Source organism: Filicampus tigris, chromosome 3, assembly GCF_054856515.1.
Source record: "Filicampus tigris isolate MCC_2025a chromosome 3, RoL_Ftig_1.0, whole genome shotgun sequence".
In the NCBI taxonomy this organism is placed as follows: Eukaryota; Metazoa; Chordata; class Actinopteri; order Syngnathiformes; family Syngnathidae; genus Filicampus; species Filicampus tigris.
This window is the reverse complement of record NC_141219.1, coordinates 13,236,176-13,251,388: the sequence shown is the minus strand read 5'-3', so window position 1 is coordinate 13,251,388 and position 15,213 is coordinate 13,236,176. Positions and strand designations below refer to the sequence as shown.

The 15,213-nt window shown below is 40.5% G+C and overlaps 1 protein-coding gene across 1 annotated transcript in view; it reads left to right on the top strand.

Moving 5' to 3' along the window:
• The window catches only part of LOC147149956 (CUB and sushi domain-containing protein 1-like), a 434,959-nt gene that overhangs the window by 122,250 nt on the left and 297,496 nt on the right, over positions 1 to 15,213 (top strand). The window contains exon 3 of the mRNA XM_086024950.1: positions 14,505 to 14,721. Within this exon, the coding sequence (XP_085881076.1) occupies positions 14,505 to 14,721 (217 nt within the window). The remainder of the gene's footprint in view (positions 1 to 14,504; positions 14,722 to 15,213) is intronic.

The following is a 15,213-nucleotide window of genomic DNA, read 5'->3' as shown; positions in this document are numbered from 1 at the left end:
CACAGTGGAAACACAATTAGAACAAGTGGGTTTGTTGTATCTCGGCTAAGATAAAATTCATTGTACAGCTAAGAATAGACGCGGTACAGTCGCAAATGCTGTATCGTTGTTTGGATAGACCAACTACGCCAGCAGCGACGTCGCCATGGTGTATGTTTGCGATAGCACAAGAGAATACTTTTGTGAGCAGTGTAATGGCATTCTGTTCTAACGTAACTAAAACTCAGCTAGCCTTAGCAGTACAACACATTTGATTGTCAGCAAATTATTAGCAAAATTCACCCATTTTTAGTCATCTCAGGGGGCGGCCATTTTGTCACTTCTGTCGACTGAAAATGACATCACAAATGCTCAGAGTCAGATAACGACCAATCATGGCTCAGCTTCAGAAAACAAGTGAGCTGTGATTGGTCGTTACCTGAGCCCTGAGACACTGTGATGTCATTTTTAGTCGACAGAAGTGACAAAATGGCCGCCCCCGAGGAGAGATAAAAACTGGTGGATTAACTCTTATCCCACAAACGCAATATTCATCAGAATGTCTTGTTTCAACTAGTGGGCCTGCATAGAACATATTCTTGAAAGAAATATGTTTGGGTTGACTTCCCCTTTAAATGAAAAGTGCCTGACAAAGACAAAACAAAAAACAAATGATTGAATGTTAATATATGATGCTTGGCGTCTGTCAGCCTTGCGGCTGACCTTGTGCTTTTGCCTTGCTCTCAGGTGTGTCAATGACAATAGAGGCTCTCATTCCTCTTGTTTGTTTTCCAGCTTACTATTTAACCCCGCCTCCTATTTTTCCATATACTTGCAAATTAACTTAAATGTGAGTGTATTTTTGTGTCAGTGTGTATTTGTGTGCGTGTGTTTTACCTTCTCAAACACAACCTGCAAGCTCATGTGAAACATCAACATCCCTACAGATGAATAGCAAATCACACTGCAGTATATATTATAGAGGATAAGCCTCAAGGGCCAGTATATAAGATGCAAAAAGCACCTCCCTCTTTTTCTCTCTCTCTCTCTCTCTCTCTCTCTCTCTCTCTCTCTCTGACTCACCACATGTTGTTTTAATTCATCCTTGCCTTTTTTGTTGTCTTTCTTGTTCCTCTCTCTGGATTAAAGGGTTACTTGTAATTCCTTGAAATATCTTGCGTTTGATCTTTTTCCCCCTTATCTGCACGTTTTGTGCATATTAAGAGTTCTTTTCTTTGGGTTATTCTAAGAACGTATTCACTTAGACCTGGACATTTGACAAACATGAATTTTATCCAATTACACCAATTCATTGCCTTGGCTTTAAGATACAAACATGGCTAGCTTCTTACTATACAGCATTTCCGCGTCCAAGTTTGGAGATGACAGGATAACAAATGATAAGAGTGCTTGGCATTGATTGACCTTGACAATTGTCAGAATTTTTTTAATCCAACAAGGCCAACAATTTGTAAAACACAACAAAACAAAACTTGTTCATACAACTTATAATGTACAATTACGTTAAATGTACGCATATATGTACTGGATACATCCGTTTTTATATCTGCAGTTTTTATATCTGCACTTTATAAGGACATCCAATACATTACTGTCAGCAATTTTCTGTGAGGAGACACTGGAGGCTGGATAAAAGAAAACCAAATAAATACAATCAGTTAAAAAAAAAAAAATAACACCATAAACCATGTTTGTTAATAAACAACATTAAAAATACTTCTAGTTATCATCAACAGATGAGATGGCAATTAATCAGTTCAAAGTTAAAAAAAAAAGTTAGCATTATCAAGAGAAAATTAACTTAATTGATACACTAAAAAGGAAGGTTTTGTGAAACCAGGCATCAGAGCTGGGCACTTGACCCTTTTTTTGCCGGTCCGTCCTCCATCCGCGGCCTGGGTACCTTTCCGTCCTCGTCCCTCCGCCCTCGGCGCGGCTAAAACAAATGAACCTTTTCCCCCTTCGCCTCGTGGCAGCCAATCAGCATCGGGGAGTACTACGTCACACACAGCGTTCTGTACACTCAGCGGGTCTTGTGTGGAGAGCGCAAAATGAAGGAAAATATTATCGTTGTGGTTTGTGTACATCCCGAGCTATATGGCACGGCCCGCTACCACCACCGGGACAAGAAAAAAAAAGAGACCAGGCTTGGAGAACCGTGAGCGAGGAGCTTGTTATTTATACCTGGTATGTTTTTACTTTCTTTCCTTTTTTACAGCTGTTGAAATTTACCAAGACGCCAATATTGTTTACGTTAGCTTTAGCACAATGGCCACTTGAATGTGATGTCGAAACCTTTTTTGTTTTGCTAGTCGTTGTCTACTCCCAAGCAAAAAAAAAAAAAAAAAATTGTCATCCCCCGTCCTCCGTCCCAAAAATTCCGGGACGGAATGCCCAGCTCTGCAAGTCATGCATATTATGGCACGTTATGGTACATTGACAATTAAGTAAGGAATTTCCAACTGAGGTCAGTATGGCAATGCTGAGGTTATAGTGCCTTAATTTAAACCAGTGGAAGCATGAGTCATTCCTGTTCAACAAATGAATAGTTGCAACAATTAATTTATTATTTATTACCTGCGTTGACACTTTGACACAGTTGGTTACTTACATTTGGGGCGTATGGGCATCTTGGTCATTTCTGGTCTTCAGTAATGTACACGGTATACGATATGAGTCACATGAGAATAATATTACAGATAAAGACAGTCAAAAAGTCTCCCGAAAGCTCTAAATCGGAATTATGTACTTATACCTGCAGTGTAAATCCGACCCATATTGTGCACGGGTTAGCATCTCATTTGTTCATATTCACATTTGTGCGGTCGGATACACATGCACACTATTCTCTTGCCTCTTGTCACCGCAAAGCAAGTGTTGGTGTTTTCACTGAGGGACACACACACAGACACCAAATCGTGCAGCAGAGCATCTCAGTCTGTCTCGCTCATCTCTTGTCTCTCCAGCTCCCAAAACCCACAGAGACCAATAAGCTCCACACAGGCTGCGTAAAATAGGAAGTAGAGCTCCACAGACGGTGACGCAGGGACGTTCTTTGCAGTCCTGCTCAGTCAGCTTTGCCTCCAGTGGAAGTCTGGCTGGAGAAGACAGAGCGCCATTGGAGGTGTAACTAATTAGCTAAATACTATAATTGACCGAAAGCAATTAATTTACTGGAGAAAGAAAGCTAAATAATTTACATTGTGATTATTTCCGGCCCTGTCTGGCCTTTTTTCCTATCCAGACTAGCAGTGCTTTCTCTCATAAAAGCTTGTGTGTTACCTTTCAATTTAGACCAGTGTTTCCCAGCCTTTATTGAGTCAAAGCAACCATTTTATTTAAGAAAAGTCTTACGGCTCACAACCAAACAAAAGTCCTGAAATAATGATGAGCTCGTCTCAATTTACTCAATGGACTTACTCCATTGTGAAATCTAGACTAGAAAGCTGTTAGAATTAGAAAAAAAGAATTTGGCCGTATTTGGAGGTCCGAGATTTTCGGCTGACAGGGACTATATAATTTTATTTTAATATTTCGAGGTCACAATAATCTTACAATTTACAACTACAATCAAACAAACGAACACGCACCAATAAAATACTTTAAGATATTGTGCAGTTTTGGTGTCGCTGGCAGCAGGCGTGTCAGAAGGCAGCCACGCTGTATGCTGTGCTGTCAAAAGTCTCTGAGGAAGGCAAATGCTGATCACCGAATTTGCACAAGGTCTCAAGAACGAAATTCAAAATTTTGACTTAATAAGAAGACATGATACGCGTTTTTTGAGACAAACAACATACGGTAATGAATTTGCGTTATCTGTGTTGTGGTAACATTTGTGTTTCGCCAAGTTGTTTCCGAGGTTCCTGAATACATCACGCGATTCGCCGGATTGCAGGGGTGTGCGAGTGAGCAGACGGCGAAAGACCGGAGATCCGTGTGTAATTATGACAGAACTGTTGTTGCACTGCAGTTGACGTCGACTACGGCCCACGTTAGCCGCCACGATCCGGTTTTAGATGTTTCCCTTCTCTAACACACCTGATTTAAATTATAAGATTATCAGCAAGCTCTGCAGGAGCCTGTTAAGGATCCTTATCATTTGAATCAGGTGTGTGGAACGAAACACCTAAAACATGCTAGAAAGGGGCAGAGGAACGGAGTTTGAAACCAGTGATTTCTACACTGAAAAAAAATATTAATTTAATTTGATCACGCACATGGGTTGCCCATAGTTAAAATGTTGCCAACTGACATCTCCTCAAAACTAATACAATAATATACATCGGTTTACTGCATAATAATCATATGGAGCTGATTTTATAAATTCGCATGACTTTATTTTTTTTTTTCCAGTGTAGCAACATTTGCTTTTTTGGAGGGATGGTGGTGGTTTTGGGGCATCTACTATCCTATCAAGTCTTCTTTCTTTTTTTATTTCTATTTCTGTCCTCCCTGTCCTGTTAGTTTTGTTTTTGTTTTTTTTGTTCTCTGACAAGGCCACCAAACAATTTCCCTTTCATGTGTCCACCACGTTGGTAAGAACTGTTGTCGTGATTCAGTTTTCTCAAAAAAATTGGCTCATTCATTTTCATGTATTGCTGTGTATTGACCGTATATGATTAGATTTGGCCGTGAAGAGGGCGGGATCAATGTGCGGGTTCCCAAGTGCTGTGACCTATTAAGGGAAAATATCCAGCAGTTGTGTGTACGCACACTTTTATAGTTGTTGTTGTGTTGTTGTTGATGCCTGTGTGTGTCCACTTTTAGTTGGAATCCTACAAAGTCTTTAATAAGTGAAGCCCCAGAACGTCCACTGAAGATTCGCATGCAAAACGCAATTGTCAAACCACCTCCTCTATGAGGTTTGGGATGTGTCCTGCTCAATCATATTTCATATGAATTTCTTTTTCCTCCCTAAAGTTAAGACGCATACAAGTTGGATATGACAAAAATTGGATTTGGGGTTGGCAGTCTGAACAAGGTAATTGACCAAATGTTTGCAGAACTGCATTTGTGAGTTTAATAAGAGATAGAGAGTTATGACATGTTCACAGATTTGGGTCATTCCGTCATCATGTCCATGTCATCTTCCAAACCGCTTGTCGCGGGGAGGTGCTGGAGCCTATCCCAGCTGACAATGGGCGAAAGGCAGACTACACCCCGAACTGGTCGCAAGCCAGTCGCAGGGCACACACACAGACACCGTCAGTGAGCGGGAACCGATCGCACGCTGCTCGCACACAACTCAGGCGTGTGTACCACTACACCATCAGTGACCATTCCGTCATCATATGAAGACATATCTGGGAAGTCATTTATGGAGAGCTTTAAATATTAAAAGCATGATTTGATATGGTTTGTTGCAAAATGACCTAGTTACTGGTGAAATTTAACCTGAGGCACTGCACATGAAAGTCAACTCCACCAAAATATAATCCTTTAGTTTAGCGGCTTATTATCTACTCATATCTAACAAATCGGAAGGTAAACGGATAGCAATTATTGTATTTTTGTTTCTCTTTGACTTTTTTTTTACTTCACCCTTCTTGCTTTGACCTACAAACACGACCAAGATATTTGTGCTGAATTCAAAATAAGGGATACATGGGCATACATAGCCAATCAGATGCTTCAATGAAGATATATAGCCCGGAATCACCACAGTTATCTTAATGGTTCATTCACTCTAAAAACAGTTGGGTTAAAAATAACACAATTTTGGCTCAAAAATGGACCGATCCACAACTTGGGTCAATTTGACCCAACTTTTTTGGTTGTTTTTGCAGAAAACAACCCCAAAAATGGGTAGTTTAAGTAGAAAACACCCCCAAAAAATGGGCTGTCCAAAACAATACATATATAGGAAAAAAGCATAATTTTTAAAAGCATTTACACTTTATTGATATGTTTTGAATTTTTATTCATTCATATAATTTAGTCTGATAATAAAGAATACCAGCAAATAGAGAGACTGTTTCATACACAAGAACAGCGAGGAAAAATAATGCTTTATAAGGACGATTACATAAAGAATTTGGAACATATAAAATCTTCTGTTCTACTGACAAAAAAAAAGCAAGGGGGTGGGGGGTGGGGCACATCTTAGCACCTGCCTTATTTGTGCCTCTGTTGATGCAAGTAACCAATCGTGGTGATTACAATAATATGAAGGAGCAAATATCAATCACATTCGCAAAGACATTTTAGCAACAAGAGAAGAAAAGAGACTGAAAGCGTCTTCAAAACAATGAAAACAGCAATATGGCATTTATGACAATAAAAACAATAGCCTTTCTTTTTTGTTTTGACGTTCTCATTCAGAGAAATAGCGGAAAGTAAATATTGTGTTGCAATAAAAGATACATTATTGTTGGATGAAATTGATTGAACTGTCAGGGAGAAATAACTTTATTGGGGAGCAGATTAGAGATGGAGAAAACGACGTGAAGCAGAAAATGATTAAACTGTGCGACTTTGGGCTTCTGAGTGCGTGCGTGTGCGTGTGCATGTGTGTGTGGGGGTGTGTGTGTGTGTGTGCAGCAAAATCACTGTGAGCCAATACTGACCAGGATTGCAGTTTATACCACAGCATCACCACAAAGACTCACACATGTTTGCAAGCAGACTCATAAACACAAATTACTGCATAAAGTAATGAGTGGCTACTACGGCTGTGAATGACATGTTGCGCACATTGCTGCTGACTGAGTGGATTTCATATTCACTTGAACGAAGAAGATCCTAATGTTTTTTTTTTTTTATATATTTCTTTGTGCTGCAGTACATTTTTGGAAAAGTCAGTGTGTGTTTTTTTTTTTTGTCAACTCTCTGCTTTCTATCAAATTTACAGGTTGTCTTTTCAAGAATGCAACTCATACGCTTTTTCTTTTAGCTCACCCCAAGGGGAAGTTAAATATTGAGCACGCTGAGCTTTTTTTAGCGGATGCATTGCCAAGACAGTGAGGCATCAGTGACTTTCATTGGCACATCTTTTCCACTTTGATGGTTTGTGTATGTGAGTGCGTTTCGTCTTCATTGACTCAGAACGCCGCTTGCTCTGTCGAGAAAAGCAAAAGCCAAGAGGGTTCGACAGGATCAACTGCAGGAGACTCTGAAGGAAAAACTTTCCCAACACACTTGATGGAATGATGATATGACCATAGTCATTCAAGATGAAACTTCCTGTAGTGAGTTGCCCCTTGGGAGTTGTCACCTGAACCTTTCACGCTCACATTCACACCAAGGGACAATTTTCAGTGTTCATTGAACCTCACATGCACGTCTTTGGAATGGGAGAAATCCCCATGTATCAATCTCCTATAGAATGCCCAGAAGCCTGTCAATTGACTTTTCTGCTTTACATTTGACTATGTCACATCGCCATACTCCCTGCTGCTTTGGCAGCTAATGGCCAATTTACAAGTGAAAGTTGGCTAATTGTAGCCAGCAGAGTTGTTTGTCAAATATCACCCAGATTTGTAGTTCAATAGTTGTTGTAAAAACAAAAAACAAAAAAAATGGGCATTCTAGTGTTGAAAATCAAGGAAAAACCATTGAAAAAAAAAAGTCTACTCTTTGTGAGGTAATATGGAGCAGGATGTTGTTCCACAGTTTGGGGGCAGGAATAAGTCTGTTTTCCACTGACATCTTGCAAATTAGACGCATCAGTCGAACAAAGTCCTGCCTTAAGCCACCACAAAAGGCACAATGTCTGGTGGTTTTCACGAAACACACCCCTGACCATTTGCACAGCTTCAACCCAGTTTTGACTTATGAATGACTTGATCCTCCATTCCATGTCTGTGCTTTTTTATACCAAACGGTGACCCAGAAAAAAGGTGGATAAAATCCTAGTTGAACAGACTGTGTAAAAGGCATTTTAGGGAAAGTTTTGTCTCCACGGTGCTGTAATCTGGACCTCAGCACCTCAAAGAGCATTGGACTGTTAAAGTTCAGTGAGATTCAATTAGCGTGTACTGTTGAAAGATCACAGATAAGATGGTGCTAATCGATGCAAACACAAGCTCGTTAACGGCCGTAGCCTCTAATAAGTATCACATACTACTGGGATTATTCGTTTATTTTAGGGGTTGCTAAACTTTTTGAAATTGAGAGCTTCTGTTTGGGTACTGAAGGGCTAGCAGTTTGATACACACTTCTGACAACAAATTTGCACAAGGTACCTTCGATTATGTTATTATTAATCCTTCTAAAGTCATTTTGTGCCAATAGCTGTCCATTATAATGCCAATTGCATTAAAAACAAGTGACATGTATCCATAAAACTCACAATGATTAGCTCTTGTTTTCAGAAAGATATGAATCTCTTCTGTCTCCACAGTGATAATATGTGTTTGATTAACACTTTGGCGACCAGAGTAGAACCTCGTTGTAAACAACCGTGATGGAGTTTGCATCGGCCAAAGAAACAGGCTCCAGATAGGCCTGGATTTAAGTTGTTGAAAGTTGACAAACTCCTCACGATCCAATGATGATGGAAGATAAAATATTCTCATAGGTTGCGCAAAGAACACCCCCAGGCTTCTACTGCTAAGAAAACTGGCTGCAAGTAGAAAAAAAGTCTCCAGAAATACATTTCTCATCTATTCTCTGCCTCAATTCTCATGATAACACCCCAGAGGTGAAGTCTGACTATGCTGCCTCACTGGGAGCTTTAAATATGTTTCCCCGGGCCTCCCTCGGTGCAGGGTTTGACAAATAACCACATGTACCTCGTCATTTTGGCTCAGGCGTGTAGGGTATTGTAACCGCGTGACCTCTTAAATGGTTAGCCTGCGCACCTGAAGTAGGTCCCGCACTCCCGCTTGGCCATCACACCATAAGACCGCCCACAGTGCTCAACCATCGCTGGAATCACTGCAGCTCCCAAAGCACCAAACAAACAAGATCTGTTTTGCTGAAACTGGTGAAGCGCATACAAATAATGGATTTACGGAGTTATGGGCTATAAACAATCAAGAGACAGTAATATCTTCAGTGAAAAACACATCCATCACTGTTTAAAAAAAAAAGAGAAACGAAAACCATATTTTGCGACACTTTTTTTTTTTTTTTCTTCACTGTTATGATAGGAAGTAGCGGTGTCGCCCTCTGTTCACTTTCAAATCATTGTTTTTCTTCAAGTTGTTTTGCATTTTGTCTTCGCACTTTGTTTGTTTTCGAGCACTCCAGCACATCCCCATTCATCACTGAAAATATAAAGCATTGGAATTGCAGGTTGGTGGTGGATTGATTACAGAGTGGTGCCTTTCTCTCAGAAAGTAAGAATGAAGAAAAATGAAGCTTGTGTTTTCTGCGGCTCGCACAGACACACAGAGATGCAAATGCGGCTATCACGCAATCACATGCAATTCTCTCCCGCACACGTCCCGGCTTTATACTTAATTGCTTCTTTGATCATGTCCTTTTTTTCCCCCCCTTTTTCAAACTCACTCACACACCCAGACACACACACACGCGTACACACCATCCATCTCACCTATCGCTTCTATTGTCCGCCAAGCTGCTCCTTTTATTTTTTTGCTGACAGTCATTGGGATTTATTCTGGACATTGTCTCAATACTTCCCATGAGTGTGTGGGAAATGATACATGTCTCATCTCTTCCTTCCTTGGTCGCCATGGTGACTAGTGACTGGGTATGCCTTCTATCTTGAAACATAATTTTACATGAAATAAATTGCAATAAGCCACATATTTTGCTCTTCCGACAGTTTTGAGGGAACTGTGGAATGTCAAGCAAATTCAACCCGGTGGAAAAAATTGAAAGACTGAAAGTTTGACATCCTTCTTTACCAGGCACCCTCTATTTTCCCGCCGATTTAGCACCGGCAAAAGTACCTGCGAGGCTTCAATCTAATTACAGCCCTGTGTACTTTCACTTGTTTGACATCGGGCCGAACGGGAACGCAAGTGATGGCAACGGCGAGAAAGACGGACGGGCAGAAAGAGGGTGTGGTATTTGTTCTTTGTAGGATGAATATAGGAGGTGAGTGGGCGGATTGAAAACAAGCTAACGCTCGAGCAGGAAAGGAAGGAATGCAATGTGACAGAAATAATGACACCAAAAGAGAGAGAGGAAGCCACAGTGATATTACAATGATAACAGTAAGGAAGGCAGGTTGAAAAGTAATGACATTTATCGGGAGACTTTGTCGTGCTAATCCTGAAATAATTGTGCTAAAAAGAGAGCCAGGGGGGCGACATGTTATGTAGAGGACAGGAGGAAGAGGAAGCGATGACGGATGCTGGTAATCCTGACAACACGACGAGACGGATTGGACATATGTTGAAGAATGGAGGGGGGGGGGGGGGGAGCGGCGTTTGAGACAAAACCACTGTGGCAGAGATGCATAGTTTGGGAGATCATCAAAAAGGAGGAGGGGGTGATGCATGGGAAAGAGCTGCTTACAGAAAGGAACCCCCCAAAAAAGCCCCACGCCTCCTCTTTGAGAGATACCGCTGAATGGCTGCAGCCAATAGTTGCACACAGCTTAATTTAGAAAGATGCATTTGATTTGTGGCCTGGCAATGCCGTGGAACGAGGTGCATGGCGTCTGATTTATGAACTGGGGACCTTCTGGTCTGGTGCCACTCCAGTGCACCACCTCTCGACTCGCCGAGACTTTCGCAAGCATGTAGAACTTTGCTCTCCATTAATAAGATACAATGACTTTATAGCCAGAAATAATTACAATTTTTTGGGGTACGAGGAATCCAGCGATATAAGCGCCGTATGAGATAGAAGACTGCATATTAAATAGGCCACAGGAAAAAATACAAAGCCCACGAGATATAAATCAAAGGAAACATGATTTAGTGTGGCGCTTCAATGAAGACTGACACAGTGGGACTAAGTGCACATGTTGGGATTGTGTGCATCTGTGTGGATTCTTACGTGCGTGTTGCTGTTTCTACTACTGCAAGCATGCATGTCAATTCACATCACTACATGCGGACATATGTATGTACTTGATCTTAATGGTTGACATGTTTCTGATGCAATAAAGGAATAAGGCAACATGCTTTTGGCTATTCCCTTTCATCCAGGTCATTTCATTCTCAGGCCATTGAATCAATCACAATTGGACTGCTTCGTTTGGCTTAGGTGACATTTCGCCTCTCATCCGAGTAGGCTTGATCAGTTCATATATATATATATATAAAACCTGTTGAGTTCCACTGGTAAATTATCATTAAAACTAATCCAGATGCATTAGACATTGGTAGCTAATAGTGAATTATCAATACTATAGGTCACAATGCCAACAAGTTATTGCAGACCATTTGCTTGAAAAGGTTGACCATTTCACACGTCGACATGACAGAGTCCTCACAGAATGGTTAGGTTCTAGTGTTTACTGTGCAACTCTAAAAAAAAAAAAAAAACATCCACCATCACCATCCAAGACATCAGCACTATTTAAGCACAAATATTCAGGTTTCCCTAGATTTACACAACAATCGCCACCTAAGATAGTTATCACAGCTCAATCGGCAAACGTCGACAGCTAACGTAGCAGTAGCTAGCGACAGTCGTAGTATGAAAGCATGCATGTGTGTCTAAGTGTGAGAAGGGAATTAATAATTCATTAATACAAAATCAATGCAAAATAATTATAATAAAGTGCTTCACTGCATTAGCCCAAGAAATTGACCTTGCAATAGCTAAGCTTGCTGCATTTCTCCGGTGGTTAGCTTCAGTGTGGTCAACCTTCATTTACTGTAAAGCGCTTGTAGCTTTGCTCACCACATAGCACACACTCCAGTGCGTGCTTGCTGTGTTCACCGCTGTGATGCGTTAAATGCAGTGGATACATTTAGAGAACATGTCTGTAAAAAGTGTTGAAATTGTTCAACCGGCACCCTGGAATCGATTGTTTTCAGCCTTTCGCGCTTTCTCTTCTATGAAAGCAATTGAATTGGCCGGGTGTTTGACTCCCTTCCTTATCCATGTGCAGTCTCAACACGCCTCTTGCTCACTCGGACAAAGTACGCTGCTCTTAATTGAACCAAGCCAGATGGTTTTCAGCCACTAGACAATCTGGTATCAGAGAGGCTACACTGCACGGAACATTTATAAGCATGAAAAACTAGTTGGGTTGGACTCGCCAAGGCAAAACATGATTTCATCGCGCTGCTCTGAGTATGTTGCTCCAATATGTTATGTGATGTGATGCAAATATCTGCTAAGTCCTACTCATCCCATCTGTTCAAAGTTGGGATCTGGCAGCAGAAAAGACTGTGGACAGAAGAGGAAGACAACTGGAGATTTAATGAAAGACATACATAACGAGTGCTGAGAGGGAGAGGTGAATTGGGCTGGAAAGACAGCGGAGAACAATCTGAAATGAATCTGTACACTCCAGATGGTTTGATGTTTGTTTGTGTGTGCGTGTACGGCTCATGCACGCGTTTTGTTGTTGTACTTGCTGCCAGCATGTAGTTATGTCTGGTTTGGGTTGCTTTGGGCAAGCAGAAACATCTGGTACACCTGCAAGGAACAAGTTCCAAAAGAACAAAAAAAGGGAAATTCAGACTTGCTTGTAAACGTTTGGTTGACTGGATCTTGTCCTTGTAGACACACGTGTGGTCCCCGTGGGAGAGAGCTTGTTATCTCCCCAAAAAAATAAATAAATGAAAGGTTAATAAATCAATCTGACAAACAATTACTGATGACTTTCATGTTGGAAGCCCACTGATGTATGCTTGTATGTTCCAGTGATGTCAGGATGAAAATGTACAAAGTCTAGCTTAAGGAGCGCAGCAGGAAATGAAAGATGAAGGCGAGCGGGGATAAATGAGGGTACTCTGTTAATGCTGGCAAAACACTGCTCAGAGAACACACCCTGACGTTTCAATTGGCTTGTTGTTATTGTTGTTTTGACATTTGCATGTGTTTACGCAACTCATTTGTGGATATTTATTCCTTTGCAACAATATGTTGAAACCTGGTCTTTCCCATAACGCTGCATAATTCCGTTGTTGTCAATTAACTTTACAGATTATTCTTTAGCACGCCTGACTTTCCCAAGAATGAGCACACACGCGCATGCACGCACTCACCTTTGTAGTGTACTTTATTACTAATTAACTGTCTTTCTTCTGTTCCACATTTGCTGTAACATTATCTTCAACATCATATAACATAGCATTCAGGCAACATTTTAAAGCCTCTAATTGGTGCTCATATATGCAAAATTATGACTCTTGCCCACAGGTATTGGAGAAAACCCCAATAGTCCAACCTTTTGTAATGTATGCATTGCAGACGTATTCTTTCCTTGCACCCATACAAATATGATCAATGCATTTTCAAAATCATCGGTCCTCTTCAAGGTTGCAGGGCAGCTGGAGCTCATCCCGTGTGACTTAACACACTCACACTTTGCAAAGTGTACTAAGGCCAATTTCAGGTCTGATTCCAGCTTTTGTACCTTCCACTGGCGACAATCATCGTGCCATGTAGAAGGGAAAAGAGGAGCGATTTGCAGCTCCCAACTGGTTGAACGACCACTGAATGAACCCTGACAACTTGCAAAGCATGGCTAATTATAACAGTTCTTTGTGGCCAGTATAGCATTTTTAGCGCTGTGTGTTCATTGGATTTACAGTATTATGCATTATGCAGCGGCGTCTTGAGATACGAATCACCCGACTTACAAGTTTTTCAAGATATTTTGCATTCAGTTATCTTAAATTGGTGATGCTAGCACTTGTTGCTTCACAACAAGCAGCAGTTTGGCAGATAGAATTAGCGACCACATCTTCAAAGAAATTGGAGCTGTTTATTGCCACTCCCGGTTGAAATTTAAGGTCAAACTAAGCAGAAAACAAAACAAATAATTCAAAACATTGCAACATAAATTCGCTCATCTTAACGCTAACAAACACCATAGACAAGTGTACGAATTGCACAAGTGTCCACGTATTATCCTTTAGGCAGCAGATATTTGAACACAAATGCTGGAGCAAGACATGCAGATAGGTAACATAACAATACTCATAGGCAAATATATATATATTTTTTTATTGAGGGAAGAACGACTTTTTGTGTGTCTCTATTATACGACCCCAATTAGCCAAGGCTAATTTCATACGTTCATACTAAATGGAGCAGGACCATTTCAAATGAAGTAAAAAAAAAAGAATGAATTCTTTATTCTATTTAATTGTCATTACTCTTTGTTCTTAAAAGTAGGAAATTATACAGTACGAGTTTTCTTATTAATAAACACCTATTTTATGTTTTTTGGGGGGGTGAATTAAACTCATAGAACAAGGCAGTAGGAGTGGGAATGTGTTGGCAACGTATGTCAAGAAATAAACAAGTCAAATTTGGAGAGCATTTTTTCCGTATTTCATAAAACATTTGTAGAATGTGACTTTGATTAGATCTATGTGAACTACGGAAAGATTGAAATATCATTTGAAGACCTATAGCTTCATTCCAAACGACCTGATTTAATGTGTTTTTTCTTCCAGCTGAATCATGTGGTGGTGTAATCCAAGGCCTGAACGGAACGATAGAATCGCCTGGCTTCCCCCACGGCTATCCCAACTACGCCAACTGTACGTGGCTGATAATAACAGGGGAGCGAAACAGGATCCAGCTCACCTTCGTCACGCTCGCACTAGAGGAAGACTTTGATATGGTGTCTGTATATGATGGACAACCTTCGCCTGGGAACTTAAAAATGAGGTTAGAATGTTGGATTCTTTTTTTTGGTGGTGATCATTTCTGTTGATGCTGTCACTCTAACCTGATAAACGGTGTCCAACTACGCACCGACATACATTTTCTGTCGCACACAATCTCCGTCTGACACTGAATGTAGTGGATCAATGTTTTTTTTTTCTTTCCAACACCGATTTTCATACTTCATCACATTTGTCAAAAGACAACTGAGATACTCTTAACACTGTCATGCTGAAATGTGGGTGGATTTTCTTTCACCAAAGTACGTCATATGGGTCTAGTAAACGTTATTTTGCCAAACATGTAACTTAGTAGCTTCTAGGGATGTCACGATATCCAAATGTTACGATACGATATGATCACGAGATGATAATTCTCACGATATTGGAGAGGTTGGCTCACAATACTGTATAAAATCTCACGGTATTGTTTAAAAAAAAAAGAACTCATAAAAAGATAATCACAATATCCTGTTTTTGTACATAACAGCATTCA